Source organism: Balaenoptera borealis, assembly GCF_965194805.1.
Source record: "Balaenoptera borealis genome assembly, chromosome: 3".
Lineage (NCBI taxonomy): Eukaryota > Metazoa > Chordata > Mammalia > Artiodactyla > Balaenopteridae > Balaenoptera > Balaenoptera borealis.
The window spans coordinates 119,313,128-119,335,417 of NC_138866.1; the positions used below are offsets into that span (position 1 = coordinate 119,313,128).

General features: G+C 40.9%; 1 protein-coding gene across 1 annotated transcript in view; it reads left to right on the plus strand.

Moving 5' to 3' along the window:
* Nucleotides 1-22,290, plus strand: part of THSD4 (thrombospondin type 1 domain containing 4) — a 572,383-nt gene that overhangs the window by 478,509 nt on the left and 71,584 nt on the right. Inside the window, exon 8 of the mRNA XM_082383565.1 lies at nucleotides 9,734-9,938. Coding sequence (XP_082239691.1) covers nucleotides 9,734-9,938 — 205 coding nt within the window. The remainder of the gene's footprint in view (nucleotides 1-9,733; nucleotides 9,939-22,290) is intronic.

A 22,290-nucleotide genomic window follows, 5' to 3' on the forward strand; every position in this document is an offset into this window, starting at 1 on the left:
CATCTCTAATCCACTGCCTGTGTCTGCCAAGCGTCTTCCGACAACAGCGTTTCAGTGTGCCCTTCCCCAACTCAAGAGTCTTGGGATTCGAGCCCACGTACTTTGGGAGCCAGCTTTTCTTCTCATCTCCCGCCCCTCATCCACCCACCCACCCACCCAGCCAGTCTTCTCAACCATCCCTGAAGAGATCACCCAGTGACATCGATAAAGCCCATGTAACCCCCAAAGTTTAACTCACACAGCTGTTTAAGCATTTTCTTGAACATTCTGGAAATAAAAGGCCTGAATATCCCACCCACGTTTTTAAATGCTCCACAAAAACATTTTGAGAAATGAACATCACACCTTAACAACATGGCAGCAACTTGCACATAAGAGCACAATAAATATAGTCACCCTGAATTTCTGAGTCTACCCTTCTTGTGTTTCTCGACTATCATTCCTTTTGATGTTTAACCACTGTTTCACGTCCCTAAACTAGTTGCTAATGTGAGTACCCTTTTACAAAGGCTTATAGGTGCCATCTTGTGGAGAAAAATGCAAACAGGCAGGTCTAGAGATAGGCTGTGAGTCAAGGAAATGACAAGGGCAAGCATGAGCCTCCCTCTTTGCTGGTCCCTGGATTCACCCACAGTCCTCCAAGGGCCTTTTGATTGGACCTGTGGGTCCCGGCTGTCTGCACCCAGGAGGCCGTGTAAATGGGGCCGGTGTGCAAGCAGCCTCCATCCTACAGCACAGTTCATCCGCCCAACTCGCTATTGCCTTTTTGCTAGTAATCTGGCTTCCGGAACTTTGCCCTGTAGAGTGTAGACAAGTATCTCTCTGCTCCTTTCTGCAAGAAACTTCCTAATCCTGACCCCTTGGCTGCCCAGACCACAGCTCCTCACAGACCCGTCCCTCCTGAGGCCCTACAGAGTGAAGATACAATCTGACCAAATACTTTAAACAGAATTCTCTTTAAACAGAGAACAGTCAGCCTTACATTTTAAAAGTAAAGTGGAAGTCCAGAGGTTTCTACTATTCTGTACAAAAATGTGGACACCTTGCTTTTATAATAGAGCAGTTGTCATTGTTGTAATTCATTCATGCCCTCCCCCCGCACCCCCCGCCATTTCAGTCCATCAAGGAGGAAGATCATGAAAGCGAAGCACTGAAATTTTAAAGTTTGGGATACCCCTACTCTCTAGGGAAAGACGACCCTAGTGGGAAGAGGGGTGGTAATTCTCTCACTGCATATCAAATGTTTCCCTCTCAGGACTACTTCCATCAGATTTGTAAACACTCATGTAGTTGATTCTCTCCCAATTTTATCCTAGGAGAACACCAACATTTCCTTCCAGTGGAGTCACTTGGTAAGGTGTTATTCTCTAATGAAATAAGACAGCTGAAAAGGGAGCGCCATAAGCTTGATTAAAACCAGATTGCCAGTTTCACAATTACCTTCCTTAAGGAAGCCAAAATACCTTTTATCCCATGGACCATTTCTTCCCTCCAAATGAATGACATTGTCAGTTTGTTTCCCGTTGATTCCTGTTTCCAATTTAATTTTGTCTACATGAAGCAAATTCCTCTGACTTTAGACATGGCAGGATTCTTCACCTCAGGGCTGTATCATTTTTTTTTTCCCCGGAAACAATTCAGCACCAGAAGAGACTTAGAGATGATCCAGTTCAAGAAGCAAGTTGGTTCCTATAATTTTGATCTCTTGATTCCTCAACCAGCTGCTACTTCATTCAACACTTACTATGCACCTACTGTATGCCAGGCACTGTGCTCTTTCCAGTACATAACCCTGCTCATATTGAAGTTCAGCCAAAAGGCAAGATTCAAGAGCTCTAGAAGGCTACTCGCTAGCCTGATAGCAGTGCGGAAGTGTTTTTTAAAACTGGATAATTAAGTATTCTGTGCTCATTCGCTTCTGACACTTACAGATGACTGTTTTTGCACTTCTAGGAAATTGCCATTGTTTTAAAGCTTTTTTCCAGGGGATCTGTGCTCCTAGGTGTTCCGTGTGCTGTGGGATAAACTAGAGCAGTGCTTCTCAACCGGGGGTGGTTTTGTTCCCAAAGGGACATTTGGCAATGTCTGGAGACAGTTCTGTTTGTCATACTGAGGGGGAGGGCTGCCACTGGCATCCAGTGGGCAGAAGCCAGGGGTGCTGCTAACCATCTTACAGTGCAGAAGACAATCCCCACAACCAAGAACTATCTAGGCCTAATTGGCATTAGAGCCGCAGTTGAGAAACCGTGGCCGTGAGGAACAAGAGCCAGCAGGAAGGTGAGACGCGGGCTTCCAAACCCTGCCAGCCCCTCTTCAACCAGAACAGTTCTGCTTTTCTCATTTTACGTATTGGAGTTCTCTCTGTTTCTGCATGAGGTTTTGTTTGAAAAGTATGTGTCTTCTGCTTAAGGAAAAGAAGAAAACAACTGAGGTAGAAGGTAACTCTTTGCCTTCCGTTTTATAGTTGAGACACATTGGGACGAATCAAGTGGGCAGCGGGATGAGGGCCAGTCAGGGGCAGACTGGAGCCTTCAACCTGAGCCTCGGCCTTGTCTGTGCAGGGCTCTGCATGCCTCCCTCTGAACATATACATGCCATATTGAAAGATGGCATCGTGTCTGCCTTTTTTTTTTTTTTTTAACATCTTTATTGGAGTATAATTGCTTTACAATGGCATGTTAGTTTCTGCTTTATAACAAAGTGAATCAGTTATACATATACATATGTCCCCATATCTCTTCCCTGTTGCATCTCCCTCCCTCCCACCCTCCCTACCCCACCCCTCTAGGTGGTCACAAAGCACCGAGCTGATCTCTCTGTGCTATGCGGCTGCTTCCCGCTAGCTATCTATTTTACGTTTGGTAGTGTATATATGTCCATGCCACTCTCTCACTTTGTCCCAGCTTACCCTTCGCCCTCCCCATATCCTCAAGTCCATTCTCTAGTAGGTCTGTGTCTTTATTCCCGTCTTGCCACTAGGTTCTTCGTGACCTTTTTTTTTTCCCTTAGATTCCATATATATGTGTTAGCATACTGTATTTGTTTTTCTCTTTCTGACTTACTTCACTCTGTATGACAGACTCTAACTCCATCCACCTCACTACAAATAACTCCATTTCGTTTCTTTTTATGGCTGAGTAATATTCCATTGCATATATGTGCCACATCTTCTTTACCATTCATCCGATGATGGACATTTAGTGTCTGCCTTTTGATTTAAACCAGGGGTTGGCTTTTTTTTTTTTTCTGTAAATCACTAAATCATAAGTATTTTAGGCTCTGTGGGCCATACTATCTCTGTTGCAACTACTCAGCTCTGCTGTTATAACACAAAAGCAGCTCTGGACAGTAAGTAAACTGTAAGTAATGGGCATGTTTGTGTTCCAATAAATCTTTATTTATAAAAACAGGTGATGGGCCAGATACGGCCTGTGGGCGGTAGTTTGCTGACCCCTGATTTAGACCATAAGTAGGAACCGTGTTGGTTTTACCTTCACGTCTCCCCTGCCTCACACCGTATTGGCACGTAGTACAGGCTCCTCAGGAAACATTTACCAAACTACATTGAGGGTCAATCATGCGGGCACAAGTGCTAGAAGATTTTCATTAGAAAAACAACTGGAAAAATATCCCTCCAGTGTTTCCCAGAGGTTTTCTGTATATTGTTTAACTATTTCCCTATGTTGGACATTTAGGATGTTTCCATTTTTTCATTAATAATGAATAATAATAATAATACTGTGATGAGCTCCTTCATAGAGAAATTGTTGGCCTCATTTCTTATAATTTCCTTAGTGTAAATTCCTAGAAGGATTCCTGGGTCAAACAGTATATATTGCTAAATAGCTTTCCAGGAAGGTGTTATTGATCTACATTCCTGACCGTAATAAGAGGGAGATATTTATCATAGGCAAAAGATTTCTTTCAACAGGGTGTCATGAATAAAAGTTTTGGCATCCATACGTATTTGCACGAATTAGCTCACCGTAAATGTAAGTAAATTGGTGTTAGTGACTAATCATTTTAATAATAACGTTCTCCCACACTGTTGGGAAAGCATGGTTATTAAGGCACATTGTTTTACCTGTCGGCGTCATCTAGCCAGCCAGTTGAGTTTACCCCATCTGATGTGTTTATTGAGCACACACAGAAGCATCTGCTTCCCATTAGGGAATCAGAAGCTCCACTATCTGCACGCCTGGCACCAGCCTCCCCTGCCATGCTGTACAGAGGCCTCCTCCCTGTGAAATTCACCACCAACTATGTCATCCAGCTTGCTCATTTCCCACAGGAAATTTCATTTAGGTTAATTTTGGCATACAATTGGGGGCAATTCTTGAGCAATTTCTCCTGTGATGGCTTACAACATATAAAATTTTCCTACAACATGTTGCAAAAATCACTGGAAGAGTATAAGGATATCTCATAGTTGTCCAATTGCCTTTGTAACAACAAGAAATATCTCTTTTGAACGACAGTATATGGTGAGCAAAAAAAAAAAAAAAAAGAGAGAGAGATGAAATATAGATCAGGGGCCAGGGACCAGATGTTTGTTCTATCCTTTTTCACTCAATGCTTTTGGAGCAGTAAGGGTGCAAAGGAGCCATGTAAGCTGTCTTACCTTTATGGAGAACTTGGCCTTTTCTTAGCCCTTCACACGTTTCTGAATTTCTCCAAATGAAGAAGAGAATATCTGCAACTGAGAAGTAATAGAAAGTGCTATAGAAATAAGAGTGAGTCTGAACACTTATATAAGGATGGGATTTACTTTAAAATGGATAGATTCCAAATGAAACCAAGTCTATGAAGACAATGATAAACCCAGAGTTGTCTGAGAAGCCACCGTATCCAGCATCCTTCTTTTTATTTTATTTTTTTAATTTATTTATTTTCTTTCTTTCTTTTTTTTTTTTAAATCAGTCATCAATTTTATACACATCACTGTATACATGTCAATCCCAGCATCCTTCTAAATGCCTTCCGTGTTTACCTCATCTGATCCTCCCAATAGTGCTATGAGGTACCACCCCAGCCATAGATCAACTGAGGCTCAGAATGGCTGATCAACAGGTCCAATGATGCAGCACTCCTAAGTGGCAGAGCCAGCACGAGACCCAGGTCCAGCAGTGTCACCTTAAGTGCCCACTGATGGCACTTTGGTGGTGCCTCTGAAAGAGTCTAGAGACACAGACCAGCACCATTAAGTCAACCCCATCAGAGACCAATTGACCAGACTTCTGATATGCAAACCAGAATTCAGGTCAGATTCATTTCTGAGCACTGTCCCCCGAAAGATCTGGATGGTGGTGGAAATGTTTTCAGTACCAAGCCCAGAGAGAAGCAAGCCACCCAGCATTACACATAAGTCAGGGACTGAGCCAGGACTATGTTCCAGGTTTCCTGATTCCCAGCGCGACATTCTTTCCCTCATGCCGAACTGCTTTTCCTGCTAAATGACATCAGCTCCACTTACCAACTTACACCTCCATGTTTTAGAGGAGAATACCAGCTGCTTTAAAGAAAGCAACAAAGCACATGAATCTGTACATGTGATAAAATTTTGTAGACCTATACACCAAGAAGAAGTGCAGGTAAAAAATGGCAAAATCCAAATAAGGTTTATCTGTGAGTTAATATGTTATACTGATGTCCATGATATGCATGGTTTTGACCACATGCTGTGCTAATGTGAGATACTGTCATTGGAGGAGCCTGGGTGATGGGTCACTGAAATGCTCTGTACTGTTTTTGTAACTTCTTGTGAGTCTTAAACTATCTCAAAGTTAAAAGTTAGAACAGTAAGAAAGTTATGGGACAGTAATGTGATGGGAAGATGAGCTAAAATATTTATTCGCTTACTGTGGGTATAACGGTAAAACAGTCAACGTGAGAGAGATACAAAATGTGCTCGGTGCTTCATAATGTTGGAAGAGGAGAATGCCAGAGTCACTTCTGGACCAAGCTCTCACAGTCACTATAGTAACAGTGCCTTGAACTTGCTCCTCCGCACCTATAGGTCACAGCCACCATCCACTCCTTCGACAAAGCTAGAACCCTCAGTGTGACCTCTGATCCTTTGGAAGGGGGACAGTTTTTGCATAATGGTTACAAGCATGGGATTTGGGTTCAAATCCAGCCCCACCTCTTATTAGCAGCATAGCCTTGGGCCAGTTACCTAACCTCTCTCTTAAGTCTTAGTTTCCTAGTTTTTCAGCAATAGCACAGATTGCTGTTAAGATTAAATGAGGAAACTACATATTCAGAGGACCTGGAATATGACAAAGACTGTAGATGTTAGGTTTGATGATACTGAGGGGGAGGAGGAGACAATGATTTGAGTTCCCTTCTGCCTCACAAAGGCCTGTCCATTTTGCTTCCTAAGCATCTTTCAAATCCTCTTCGTGCCATCATCATCCCCCTAGTTCAGACTGGGATCTTGCCACGTTCTCCAGACTTATGCACCCCATTGTTAATTATCAGCTTTCTAAAAGAGAATTGATCTGACCCAGCACGACATAGAGAATGCAGGGACTCCTCGTTGCCTAATAGCGTGTGATTTTCTGCATGTGTGTCTAGTCGCCCCAGTTAGATTCAAATTCCCATAGTCAGGACCCATGTCAGAGTCAGCCTGGGATTTCCCAGATTTCGCCCAGTGCAGTCACTCAACAACATCAGTGATAAAATGTGTGTTTACATATTTAGATCTTGCCATGGTTGATCCTTCTTTTCCTTCAGATTCTAGCCCAAAGGTCACTTCCTTAGCCATGCCCTACCTGGACTCCAAGTCCAAATTTTCCCTCATTATATCATCTGATCTTCATAATAGCCCCATGCAAGAGCAGGGACAGTTGTCAGATATGTAATTTACCTGTGCCCTCAGTGCTAAAAATAAAGGTCTTGAAAGCACGTCATCTGCCCAGTTCACCTTATGGGGTTGTCCCTCCTGCTTTGCGAACTGCATGTGGTTCATTTAGCAACTCCATAGCAACTGAGCCTCTCGGAGACCCTGGCTAGCCACTAGAACACTAGAAGGGTGCTCGGTTAGCCTTTTGTCACCCCTCAAGGAAGGTTCACACACCCCTTGTTCTGACTTCTCTCTTAAGGAGTGAACCCTGGGTGCTCAGAATCCAGAGATGGGCTTTGAGGAGGCAGGATGTTACCTTCAGTTCTTGGCATCACTTGTGCAACCACATGCATCATTGAAGCCAACCTCCAGGCTCTTGGACATCTACCAGGAAAAACTGCTGCAGCCCTCCCTCCCCATGTCTAGATTCATCCTGAGTGGCAGTGTGGTGCGGGAAATCTGGTGTGGGATCCATTGGAATGTGCAGAGCATTTTAATAGAGGGTCTATTTCCAAGATAAAATGGCGTTTTGTCTGTGTGTGTGGTTGTCCGAAGCAATCCACGGCTGTGTAATTTCCTTGTGATCATCCCATTCTAACTGAGCTGCGGGCTGAGGATTGGTGCAGAGTCAGTCCCTGTCTTCGGAGGCTCTTGTCCATTCCTGAAATATCCCATACACCCCATTGACAAGAGAAAGACTCACTGGACTGCCTGCTCTCCCCTCTCTAAGACCCACTCCTCACTACAGCTAAAGTTATCACCTGAAAAACAAATCTGAGGATGGCCCCCGCCTTCTTCAGCGGTCGTTGATATGATAGAATAAAATTCCGATTCTTCACCCTGGCAAACAAGATCCTTAACGAATTCAGCTAAATTCTCCAGCCTCCTTTCATCCTTAGCAGCAAACCTACACTTCAACCATGTCTGTCTATGAGCATGCTTTCCTACTTCCTCAGTGTTCTTTCCTACCTCTGTGCCTTGGTACACGTTGTTGCCTTTACCTGGAGTGCCCCAAGGGAATGAGCTCCATCTGGGATAAGTTGAGGTCAGGGGTAGCAAGAATGGATCATGCAGCGGGGAAGGGAAGAAGTTAAGATTTTGCCAGACAGGGCAGGGTGTGAGTGCTGCCAGGTTTTCTGTTTATCTTCCCCTTCAGTGGGAATCAGAGGCATCTCCGTTCAGTTAGAACCTTTCTTTAGCAACATGGGATCTACTTTCCCAAACTTTTGCTGATGGTGGCCTTTTTGTTTGTTTGTTTCAAAACAAAGGAGAACCCGGAGCAGGGGTGCGGGCTAGAAACCATGCACGGAAAGCGTTTTCCTTATTTTTCTGCTAAAACGTGCACAGGGCAAGGGCAAGAAATATTTGAGGGAGGAGAAATTCATAGCAAACGTGGCACTTTGAAAGGCTAATTGGATGTGGAGGAACATATTGAGACGATGTTCTGTTATTGTCAGAAATAATGTTTTACAGAGAAGCTATTTGTGAAGAGAGACCAGTAATTGTTGATGGACTGATGTGCACTCAGGAATATGGAAATAATAATGCAGATGTACAGTGCCTGCAGAAAGATGGCAGTCAAACATGAAGTCGGAGGGGAAAGAATGAACGCCTTTTGATTTGACTCTGCCTGTAGGATTTGGCCCATAGGACCCACGTGAACAGACCCAGGATTGTTTAACAAAATCAAAAGTGGGCTTTGAATGGTTTGCTGAGCACTTTGCCCCTCAGGTGGGGTCTGACGATTGCTCTTAGAATTCCAGAACCAACACAAACCTCTGATTCAGCAGACATGTGTCTCATGTTGTAGAATACCATTCTGATTTCAAGTATCATTTCCTATCCCCGTAACCCAGTGAAATAGTCCTGTCATCCCGATATTTCATTGTCCAAACTATAATCAGCTCACTTCTATCTGCCAACAGAAGTGTGACAGAATCTTCTCTGTTCAGACCACACGTCCCAACTTTAAATTCAGGATACACGAATGTGAGTCCTGTGGACTCAGCTGCAGACGTGGAAAAGGATTCTGTGAAGACCATTCCATTCGGTCCTAAGGTTTAATTGCCTAAGAAACACATGAATAGGGAGGGGGAAGATAAAGCAAAAAGATCTTGGGATGAATAATGAGAAGATTCATTGGGGAGGAAACGCAGGAAGGTCAGAGTTCATTTAAACTCTGATGCATCCCATTATTTAGATACGTATTATCCAGTTTCCTGATGTTTCTGGTCCTTACTTCCCTGTATCCTTCTGCCCTGGGAAAAATCCTTTAGAGGAGCCAAGCAAAAGTCCCAACTGCTCAGCTTTTCAAAGTCACAGTGACCAGTGGGGACCCAGATCTCAACCAATTTGATTTAATTTCCTAAGAAACAGGGCCTGAGAACACTTACTGTTGGGGGTACTTGGCTAAGTGTTTGTATCGTCTGTCGTTTAGGACAGAAGACTTGAGGACAAACCCCGGTTTTAGGTCCCAAAAAACTTCCAGCAGGGGGATGGATTTTCAGGACAACTTCACTGTCCAACCTGTTTAATAAATGTCCAGTCCCCACACCCTCCTTATGTATTTTCTCTGTGTTATTTTTCTCCTGATTACCAAGTGTGCTTGTTTTACTTACTTGTTTACTGATGTGGCCCCCCACCTCGCCCCTAGAACGTACATTTCACACATAACCTAGGAAAGAAGTTCCTTGCCCAGAGTAGGTGCTCAGTGGAAATCTGTTGAGCGAAGGGAAGAATGAACTTGCTTATCTACAGGATCTGGATGGGGGCAGGAGGAAGTTCAAGTCGAGACCCACCAATGGGTCTTCAGTCGTCCCCTCTCCCCTTCTTCCCTGGGATGCTCCTGACATATGCTACAAGAGTCTCTTGTTTTCCACCTCTTTGCAGAGCATTGGCTGTGATGACTACCTAGGCTCCGACAAAGTCGTGGACAAATGCGGGGTGTGCGGAGGCGATAACACGGGCTGTCAGGTTGTGTCGGGTGTGTTTAAGCATGCCCTCACCAGCCTGGGCTACCACCGAGTTGTTGAGATTCCTCAAGGAGCCACAAAAATCAACATCACCGAGATGTACAAGAGCAACAACTATTTGGGTAAGCTTGATCTTTTGCCAGAGGAAACCAGCTGTCCCTACAAGATGATTTATTCCTTCCAGGATTGTGACATGGCAGTGTCCAGAGGTCCTTGGACCTGTAGAAGGTGCCACTGGGGAATGCCAAAGCACTACCCGGCCTCCCCTTGAAATGATATGGAGAAAGTAAAAAAGTCCTTCTTGCAAGGAGATGTTTAATATCTACGTATTTAAACCAGCCTTTGTTCCTTCTAAGAGATACAAGGCTATGAAATCAGGAATGGCCTAAATTGTTTCTCTGAAATGGGGGAGGCTCTTTGAAATGCCAAGAGATCTGCCAGTCTTCTTCTGTTGGAATTTCAGGGGGACAGGGGCAGTTGATGATCCTGTCCGGACTCTCACTCTGCGGGGGTCTAAAGCAAAAGCCATTATTCTCTTCTTTCTGCTTCATCAGCCTGGGGCAACAGTACGTGTGTGTCTTTGGAACAGCTACAGAACCCCTCAGCGATCATTTTGGGCAATATCATCAATATTGGGAGACCATTTTTAACCCATTTTCCCACAAAAGGAGATCTTTGTTGATTCTTCCTTCTCTGTTTCTGGCTGATTTTATGCAAAGCAAATCAGGTCCTGCAAGTTAATTTTTAGCAATTCTAATTCATGTAAACATGGACAAATCAGTTAACAAAATAGTATAAGGAAAGCAATTTCTTAAAAACATTTAATGAACAGCAATATACATTTTTATTTTTTTGATTATTTATTTAACAGAAATTTAAATAGCACAGACTATGTGCCAGGCACTATTCTTGGTGCTTTACAGGTATTAAATCATTGAACCCTCTCAACAACCCTAGGAGATGGGAGCTATTCCCCTCCCCATTTCATACATAAGGAGACAGGCAGAGGGCGATTATGTAACTTGACAAGGTCACACAGCGAGGAAGAGGTGGAGCTGGGATTCAAACCCAGGCAGTCTATCTCCAAGCGTGGTAGTCTACCGAGAGATAACACCCATGAGCAGTTCTGGCACACCATTGGCCATGCAGCAGTCAATGGCTGCAGCAACTGAGAGATCATTAATTTTATAAATTCGAGTACCAGGATCACCCCAGAAGATAACTCAAGAACTCTAGATTCTGCAGCTCTTCCATCTTTGTCTGGGCAAATGCATCCAAAATTAGCTTCACTTGGTTTTATTGGTGGGAGGAGGAAGGGATGGCAGATGGGACTCTGAAACAAACCCAATTAAAGTGGAAAGCTATTACATTTGCTCTGGCAAACCCAGGAGCCACCAAAGTGGCAATAAGGCGAGTTTCCCCCTGAGTTGTTTGTGTGTTATTTTTATTTGCAGGAAAAAAAGTGGTCTTTTTGCTTCCTTTCTTTTGTACTATTAAAAGAGCAAATCTTCATAAACATCCTGTTCCTAGAATGGAAAATGTTCTTTGAGGGATTACTTTAAGTGTGATTATGTTCACATGCACCAGCAAGCAATGCCACTTTTTGTGAGCTTTGCATAGTTTTTAGTAATTTCCCTGGCTCGAATTAGTTCTATTCAGTAAGTGGCTTTTAAGCTGTGCCTTCTGAAGGTAAAATAGATAACCTGGGTGATTACCCACCAGATGTCTGAGTGGAAACTGCTCTCAGAGCCTCAGTGTTTTCATCTAGAGTATGGGAATAAGAATCTGGACCTTATAAGTATTCATGAGAATCCATAGGATAACAGATATTCAGGACCCCACCGAGCCCCTGGCACTTATTAGCAGTTGACAAATGTTCAATCTCTTTCTTTTGTCTCAGAGAGCTTGTCAGTATGTCAAAGCTTCATGGAATACAACTTCCCTAATTCCCTGAAATTCCCTAAAAAAGATGAAGAGGAGGCAGAGGAGGATGGAAGTACCCAGAATCAATGGAAGGGTGATTCAGAAAATCATGTTCAACTTCTTATGCCCAGTGACCAGTGGGGTGCATGAGAAATCCAGAGTCCATGGCAGTATGATGTGACGCCATGTGGCCAGAGTGGGGAGAGTAGAGATAGAAGAACAGGCGAGAGTGGAAGGAGTTTCCAGAGGTGATGAACAGGGGCTCCTGTTTAGGGCACTTAAGCATCACTTGGGATGTAGCATCACCCAGAAGGCTCTTTTTTTTTTCTTCTTCTTTCCTTCTATTATTGAGATTTAATTCGCCTACCATAAAATTCATTCTTTTAAAGTGCACAGTGGATGGGATGGTCTTTTTCTCATCACAGGTGTTCTCTTCCCCTATTCCACTTAATCCTATGAAATTTCCTGTTCTGGGAAGTCTATATATGTTAAAAGTTAAACTGCATGCAATTGTTTGAGATTATGTGTAAGCTATTAGAGCACAGGTCTATCAAGGTATTTTTGAACTTTCCAATGACTGTATTTCACATTATACATTTTCAAACATTGAAACATTTTTCTTTCTTTTTTTTTTTTCTTGAAACATTTTTCAAAGAGGTATGTAGTAGGGTTCTCCACAATCTTCCAGGTCATGATAAAAGTTTTGGTTTTCTTACCTTGTGATTTCTGGCTATGTAAACTGTATTTTGTACAAAAATTTGACTTGATGCACAAAACTGATTTGGCTGTCTGCGTACATTTGTTCTGCAGAATACACAATGTAGAGGAAATGAATAGTTCAAATGTGTATCATTGCTTTTAAAAAATGCACACCTTTAACAAGTTTTTTCAGTTGCCCTATTGTTTTCCTGAATGGCCTGTGGGTTATGTGTAATAAAAATCAAATTTGCCTTGTGAAATACTTGGAATTTTTTAAATGACTGACTCTCCAAACTTGATAGAGATAGAAAGTAGATTTCTATGAAAACAGAAGGACTTGTATTATTAGTGCTGGAGAAGGTGGTTTAATCACCTCATTTTTAAAGGTTTTTTTAAAACCCACAATATTTAAATGACTTATTCTAGGCTATTCGCTTAGTTAATAATAGTAGTCATGCTACATGTGTAGTACTTTAGTCTCCAAGTGTTTTTACATGCATGGTCTTCTGACTTTTAAAAATGGACATTCTTTACTTTGCTTGCTTCAAAAAAGATCTGGAGTTATTTACTAAAGATGCAATTATTGAGTTAGTATGTGAAAATTGAAATTTAAAAATCAAAAACTTTGGAAAAATATCTGTTCAGGCCTTTTGCACATTTTTAATTGGGTTGTTTGGTTTTTCTGATATTGAGTTGTATGATCTATTTATATATTTTGGATATTAACCCCTTATTGGTCATATCATTTGCAAATATTTTCTCCCATTCAATAGGTTGTCTTTTTGTTTTGTTGATGGTTTCCTTTGCTGTGCAAAAGCTTTTACGTTTAATTAGGTCCCATTTGTTTATTTTTGCTTTTGTTTCCTTTGCCTTAGGAGACAGATTCAAAAAAAATATTGCTACAATTTGTGTCAAAGAGTGTTCTGCCTATGTTTTCTTCTAGGAGTTTTATGGTTTCTGGTCCTACATTTAGGTCTTTAATCCATTTTGACTTTACTTTTGTATATGGTGTGAGAAAATGTTCTAGTTTCATTCTTTTACATAGCTGTCCAGTTTTTCCAGCACCACTTATTGAAGAGACTATCTTTTTCCCATTGTATATTCTCGTCTCCTTTGTCATAGATTAATTGACCATAAGTGTATGGGTTTATTTCTCTGCTCTCTTTTCTGTTCCATTGATCTGTGTGTCTGTTCTTGTGCCAGTACCATGCTGTTTTGATGACTGTAGTTTTGTAGTATAATCTGAAGTCAAAGAGTGTGATGCCTCCAGGTTTTTTTTTTTTCTCAAGATTGGTTTGGCTATTCTTGGTCTTTTGTGGTTCTACATAAATTTTAGGAGTATTTGTTCTAGTTCTGTGAAAAATGTCATGGAGAAGACATAGAGATGGCCAAAAGACACATGAAAAGATACTCAACATTACTAATCATCAGAGAAATGCAAATCAAAACCACAATGAGTTATCACCTCACACCTGTCAAAATGGTTATCATCAAAAAGACCACAAATAACAAATTTTTGCAAGGATGTGAAGAAAAGGGAACCCTCCTACACTGTTGGTGGGAATGTAAATTGATGCAGCCACTGTGGAAAACAGTACAGAGGGTCCTCAAAAAACTAAAAATAGAGCTACCACATGATCCAGCAATCCCACTCCTGGGTATATATTGGAAGAAGAGGAAAACACTAATACAAAAAGTTATATGCACCCTAATGTTCACAACAGCATTACTTACAGTAGCCAAGATATGGAAGCAACCTAAGTGTCCATCAACAGATGAATGGATAAAGAACACGTGGTACAAAAAATGGGATATTATTCAGCCATAAAAATAAGAATAAAATCTTGCAATTTGCAACAACATGGAACGGGAGGGTATTATGCTTAGTGAAATAAGTCAGACAGAGAAAGACAAAGACTGTATGTTATCACTTATATGTGGAACCTAAAAAATGAAACAAATATATGTGGAATCTAGAAAAATGGTTCAGATGAACCTATTTGCAGGGCAGGAATAGAAACGCAGACGTAGAGAATGGACGTGTGGGCACAGGGGGGATGGGGAGGGTGGGGTGAAATGAGAGATTAGGTTTGACATAAATACACTACCATGTGTAAAATAGATAGCTAGTGGGAATCTGCTGTATAGCACAGGGAGTCAGCTCAGTGCTCTGTGATGACCTAGATGGGTGGGATGGTGGAGGAGGGAGGTCCAAGAGGCAGGGGATTCATGTATACATATAGCTGATTCACTTCACTGTACAGCAGAAACTAACACAACATTGTAAAGCAATTATACTCCAATAAAAAAAAAAAAAAAAGAATGACTGTAACAAAACCGAAACAGACTTACAGATATAGAGAACAAACTAGTGGTTACTGGTGGGGAGAGGGAAGGGGGAGGGGCAAGATAGGGGTATGGGATCAAGAGATACAAACTACTATGTATAAAATAAAAAAGCAACAAGGATATATTGTACAGCACAGGGAATATAGCCAATATTTTATAATAACTTTAAATGGAGTATAATCTATAAAAATATTGAATCAGTATGTTGAACATTTGAAACATATAGTATTGTAAATCAACTATATTTCAATTTTTAAAAATCAAAAACTTCACAGAAGAAAGAGGCATATATACCAAAAGACTTGGCTAATAATGTAAATAGCGATGGAGCATTCGACCTGACTCTTGAGTTTATGGCTTTCTTTGGTTTGGCCATCAAGAACTGGACCTGCTGGACTCAGAATCTGAAGGCCTGAGTTCTGGCCCTGGCCCTGCCGTAACTCACAAGGGGTTCTGGCCCATGTGTAGCTGGGAAGACAGGCCAGCTCAGCACCTCGTGATGCTTACTGTTTCTCTGAGCAAAGCTGAAGAAATCACGACGTTTAATGATGCACAGATTTCAGGAGGTAGAATGTTTATCTGTCTCATTTTAGGTTGGAAACCAATGAAGTTCTGCAGAAATGAGCTCCACTTTTCAGTGTTTATTTGAATTTTTCACGTGCTCCAAAATATAGACTAGCTGGTAGATTATAGATTCCTAGATCTTTTTTTTTTTTCATGGAAAATACTTTAGAACCAGTGTATCTATTGTAAACTATGTAGTCTTCTTTTCCACTTGAGTTATTCTGAACCCTGCTCTTTGGAAATAAAAAGTTAAATCTAATTTTATTAAAATGATTGACATTTTATATTACTTGCCTCTTCCTTAATAAGATGTTGTGAAATTATTTTAGCTGAAATATCAAAGTTTGGCATAGTTCAGCCAGCTCAATTTACTAATGTCATTATGTAACAGTTAAGAAATCAGACATAAAAGCATACCAAGCAAAAATTGATTCTACAGGACATGTTCTACCTGCCAACATGTTTACACTGTCATAGAGCTTTAGACTTAGAAGGGATTTTTTTTTGTTTTTGAAGATTTATAAACTTTTAAAAATAAACTGGCAGACTTCCCTAGTGGTGCAATGGTTAAGAATCTGCCTGCCAATGCAGGGGACATGGGTTCAAGCCCTGGTCCAGGAAGATCTCACGTGCTGCGGAGCAACTGAGCCCGTGCACCGCAATTACTAAGCCTGCGCTCTAGAGCCCAAGAGCCACAACTACTGAGCCCTCGTGCCACAACTACTGAAACCCGCGTGCTTAGAGCCCATGCTCCGCAACAGAAGAAGCCACCACAATGAGAAGCCCGTGCACCGCAATGAAGAGTAGCCCCCGCTTGCCACAACTAGAGAAAGCCCACGCGCAGCAACGAAGACCCAACACAGCCAAAAATAAATACATCAATTTTTTTAAAAAACTAAAATAAACTGGCAATACCTTTACTTTTAAGCACGTTTTCTTAAAAGTTTTAAACAATGAAAGTAGTGGTCAGCATTTTAAAAATCAAGTATCATGGATCATCTGTAACTTGCAAGCCTTTATTTGTTAGTTGAGCAGCTTTCTACGTGGGAAAGACTAGAGTATTTAAATAATATGATGCCTCACATTTGTATGATGATTAATTCCAAAGATTTAGTCACACGCATTGTAAAAATTTTGAACAATACAGATGATATAGAGCAAAAAGATGAAATTCTTTTTCCATGCCAATCTCACACTTGATCCACCAGTTTCAAGTGTAAAGATGGAGATAAAGGACCACTCTTAACAGTTCAGTGTATACCCTCCAGTCCTTTGTGGAAATACAAATAAATATATATTTTCTAAAATTCATGTTACTATATACACTTTCTGCAATGTGCTCCTTTATTTTAATGTTATATCATGATAACTTCTCATAGCAATGCATATAATAAGCTAATTCATTATTTTTGAGTAAAGAATATTCCATACAACAGATGTAACCTAATTTATTTAAGCGTTTTCCTACTGAGGAATGTTTAGACTGGCTCCAGTTTTCTAATATTGCAAATAATACTTTCGATTTGTGGTTCAAGATGGCAGACTGCGTACATGAGTTTTTCTTCCCTTCCTCCCAAGGTTTCATCAAAATGACACTAAAGGAATAAGAGAAGGTATAACCTACAACCACCAAAAAAATGGGGGGGGGGATCTATTACATGATTTTAACACATTTCTGGAACAAATTCTCAAGAGTAGGTGGAAGAAAGTTCACTAATAGAGCAAAGGAAATCACAGCCTAGGTAGCAGAGGGGACTGTGATATAGGGGAGTTGACCTGCATGCAGAGCCCCATGAGCCTGTGAGTCTGGGGGACAACAGGTAAAATGGAAGGTGGGAGGGGAGAATGGAGCTGAAAAACAGGGAAACAGTGAAAAAACTTGTATGTGGGCAGGCAGCCCCCACACACACATTCAGAACGCTAGCACTGACTTCCTCATCCAAAAGGGCGTGGGTGAGAGGACTGGTGCTCCAAGACCTCAGTATTCATTCTGGAATTGCAAGAAGGAGCTGCTGAGTGACTGGTACCCCATCTCCTAGAACTTGGCCTGTTAATAAGCTCAGCCAATGTGTGCAGAGTTCTCAGGCAGCCTTCCCACTGCTTTTGTCTTAAATATCAATGGATGATTGAAAATAACATGAATGGACAACCAAGGATCACTAGACATTTTTTAAAAACCTGAAAGAGAAAACCCAAGAAAAATAACTGAGAAAGATGTTTCTAGAAGAAACAGAGCAAATTCTTGGAGAAGAAAACTTGAAGAATGGTTCTTTAACAAGTAGTGCTTCCATGAATATCCTAATATGTGTATCCTTTCACACTTACATAAATATTTCTATAGGATAGACTCTTAGAAATAGAATTTATAGGTCAAATGGAATGAACACTTAAAATTCTGAAAGATAAAGCAAAATTCCTCTCCACATTTAGTTGTACCGATTTATACCCCCACCAAAAGTTCATGAAAGAACCATTTCTCCACACCTTTACCAACACTAAATATTATGAATTTACTTAATTTTTAGTATATCTTTTTAAGTTACATTTCCCTGACCACTCATTTTTGTTATTTGTACTCCTTCTATGAATTTGCTATGAATTGTGTTTGTAGTTTTCTTGCTGATTTTAAGAACTCATATATGTTATGAATAATAACCGTTCTCTTCGTGTATGTTTATTCGTCTTTATCTTGTGTTTCAACTCTGCTTATGATATCTATTGCTCTGTGGAGAAACTTTTAGTCTTTTTTTAATCAAATCTATCAATCATCTTTTTATGGCTAGTGGATTTTGTCTTACATAGGAAGACCTGCCCACCTCCAACATTATAAAATTATTCTCTAATATTTTCTCCTATTACTTTTGTAATCTCTTTTTATATTTAAACGTTTAATCCATCTGGAATTAAGTTTTGTGTGCAGTGTGAGCTAGGGATCTGTCTTTTTCCTAATAGATAGACAGTATTGTCCCAATACTGCTTATTAAATTTCCCTCACTAATTTGAAATGACACCTCTACCATACATTAAATTTAAATATCTGTAGATATACCTGTGAATTCTCAATTCAGGTCTATTGATCTATCTGTCTCTTCCTCCTTTAGTACCATTTTTTTTCATTACTGTAATTTCGTATGTTTTAAGTTTTTGTAGGTCAACTCTCTGACTCCTCCCAAACGCTTTGTTTTTTCCTAAATTTTCTTGGGTCTTCTTGTACATTTGTTCTACATACACTTTACAAATCAATTTGTCAAAATCTATAAAACTTCTGTTGAGATTTTAATTGAAAGTGCAATAAACTTACGGACTAATTTGAAGAAGAAAAAATTGTCTTCACAATATTGACTTTTTTGATTCCAGAGCATAGAGTATCTCCTTGTTTTATGTTCTTTAATAAAATGTCTTTACCTAGACTTTGCATATGTTTTATTAGGTTTATTCTATAGTTTTTCCTAATGTGGGATAAGATCTTTATTCCATTATATTTCCAATTACTCGTGCTAATGCATATTAAATAGTTTATTTATTTTGTACCTGTACACCTTGCTAGACTCTTTCAGTTCTAATAGAATTGTTTTTCAGTTATTTAACATGGATTTTCTAGGTGGAAAATCGTGATATCTGTAGATAATATTAATGTTATCTTCCCTTGAAGTATTCTACCTCTTATTTCTTTCATATGTTGTTGCACTTAGAGACTCAGACCTCTAAAAATTTTTGGAATAAGCATACTGATAGTGGACTTCTTTCTCATGTTTCTGACAATGGGAATGCTTCTAATAGATGTTTGCTGAAGATTCTGATAGATACCTCTTATCAAAGTAAGGAATTTTCTTTACATAACTAACTTTTAAGAATTTTTATTGTAATTTGCCCTTGTTTTTGTTTTTGCTCCAGTGACTGATTATCCTTAGTTGCCAACTTACATTTATAAAGTTAATGAATGTTTGCTTACTATAGGTATATTAAGTGGTTTCCTTCAGTTACTGCAGTGGACTGAATGCTCACATCCTTCCCAGATTCATTTGTTGAAACCTCCAAGGTGGTGGTATTGGGAGGTGAGGCCTTTGGGAGATGATTAGGTCATGAGGGCAAAACCTTCACGAATGGGATTCGTTCCCTTGTAAAAGAGGCCCCAGAGAGATCCCTGACCCCTTTCTGCCATGTGAGGTTACAGGGAAAAGAGTCGTCTAGGAAGTAGGCTCTCATCAGTCACTGAACCTACCAGCACCTTTATCTTTACTTCCCAGCCCCCAAAACTGTGGGAAATAAATTTCTATTGTTTACAAGCCACCCAGTCTGTGATATATTTCTCTAGTGACCCAAACAGACTAAGACACTTACCTTTCCTTAAAGTGGAACAAACCTCAGTATGCTGTCAGTCTGCTATCAGAGAGGTTTCCTCTGAGTGTGTATGGGCAAGTGGCGACACAGAGTAGATACAAAACCACTACCTCCTAGAGGTATGCAAGGATTCAATAGGATAATAAACATAAAGCTTCTAGCATGGCAAGGGCTTAATTCATAGTTTCCCTTTCTCATCTCAAGGTTCCAATATTTATCAATGACTGCTTAACAAAACTCGACTTTTCCTTGTAATGGCTAAATAGAAAACAGCCTTCTCTTCCACCCATTGCCAGAAGCCTCTAGGATTATGCTGGCTCAAGTGTAAAAATGTGTACCTTTCTTCTTAGACATCAAAAGCCTACCTGATGTAACTTAATTGCTCTTAATAGCTTAATAGTTATGTGTCCTTCTGCCCCACCACCCACCAACTGTCTCTCTAGGAGTAACTCCTTCTTCCCAGCAGAACAAAGAAAGAAACACAAGTGAACACGTGTGTTCAGCATCTCCCCTGTGATGACCTCATTCTAATCAGAAAATGGTTTCTTTTAAACCCACAGACATAGAAAACAAACTTATGGTTACCAAAGGGGAAAGGTGGGGGGAGGGATAAAGTAGGAGTTTGGGATTAACAGATACACACTACTGTATCTAAAATAGATAAACAACAAGGACTTACTGTTTAGCACAGGGAACTCTACTCAATATTCTGTGATAACCTATAAGGGAAGAGAATCTGAAAAGGAATAGACATATACCTGAATCACTGTGCTGTACACCTGAAACTAACACAACATTGTAAATCAACTATACTCCAATAAAAAGAAAAGAAAATGGCTTCTTTGTGGTATAAACTTATAATCACGTATTTACTCCTTCCACCTCCACCTCAGACTGCATCCATTGCTTCGAGTGACATTTCCCTGCTCTTGTTCCTATGTCATCTCCACTTCTTGATTTGTCTTCCATTCAGTCCAGCATTGCCCATTGAAATTGCCCTTTGCAAAGCTACCATTTCTGACTGGGATGCTTTTGGACAAGTTTGTTAATGTTTCTGAGATTCCGTTTCCTCATAGGTAAAAGAGAGAAACAGTTCTAATTTCATAGAGCCTTTGACTTTAAATGAGATGTATGTAAAATACCCAGCATCTTAGAGGCACTCAGTAACTGTTAGTTCCTTAATCTCCCTGGGTTACTGGTTCTCACCCTGGCTGCACAATGGAATCACAGGAGGTATAATATTTGGGGTCTATTTGAAATATGCCCATGCCTTGCTCCCATCTGCAGTTTTAATAGATCTGGGGCACGGTTTGGGTATCAGGATTTTTTAAGCTCCTAGGTGATTCCAGTGTCCTTTCAGGGTAAAAGACCATTTCCTTATAGAGTGGGTCTCAACTGGGGACTATTTTGCCCCCCACCCTGATACCCATACATGTGGCAATATCTGGAGACATCTTTGATTGTCACAACTTGGGTAAGGTTGGGGGTTGCTACTGACGTCTGGTGAGTAGAGGCCAGGGCTGGTGCTAAGCATCCTACAATGCACAGGACAGCCCCGCAGCAAAGAATTATCCAGCCCCAAGTGTCATTAGTGCTGAGATGCGAAACCCTGGCCAATGCGATCACTAAGATCTCTTTTGGTGCTAAAGTTTCATGGGTCACTTATTTCAGAGTGGTGTCTTAATGATAATAATAAATGTCTAAGGTGCTATTGGAATGACTGTTCTATCTACCATTAAGTTTGCATTTGTCAACTCACTCTGAATTCTTAGTTCCCAAATCCAAGCCCTCTCCTGCATTTTACCTTCAATCTTTCACTCAGTCTGTTGGTTGTGGGCCCCTGGGTTACAGCCCCGTCAACAGAAGTTCCAGCTTAGAACACCTTCCTACACCTTACAACACCTGCCTGTCTGGAATCTGTAGTCCTTGCTTGCTTTCTTAATACATGGCAGAAGAATAAAAGACAGATAGATAAAAGGAAAAGCAAAGAGAGATTTTTCCTTTGGACTCCCATAGGATTTTGATCATATCTCCAGTTTGGCACTCACCATATTTTATTTTATTGTAATTTATCTATTGTAATTTGTCTGTGTTCTCCCTGTGCACTCCTTGAAGACAAACAGTCCAGACTTAGACATTCCTTCCCTCGAGTACCCTCCAGGTGCCAGCAACTGGGATGAGTAGTGGGAATACAGAAATCAAGGAAGACCTTGGTTCTCCTGAAACCATTTTGGGGGTCTATGCTCAGGCATCCTTAGCCCACCTTGATCACAAGGCCTCACTTATGGTACTGGGGTCATGTGTTACTCGTAGACTGTAGGAATCCTGGGTCTGCCTGCTTTGTGTAATGCAGCACTCTCACAGTGGTGGTGGGCTGGTAGGGTCCTATCAGCATCTGCATTTAGAGCTGAGGATACTGAGCTCAGCCTGGTTGAGGGACCTGCTGAGGGGAACAATTCGTGAGTGGTGGAGTCAGGTCTCAGATCCAGGCTCAGTCCTTGTTCATGACCTACGTATACGCCCATGGCCATTGGCAGGAAAAACGTAACTGGGGCGTGGAGGAGGACCTGTGCCTTCTCTGCCCCCTCCCTACCGCCA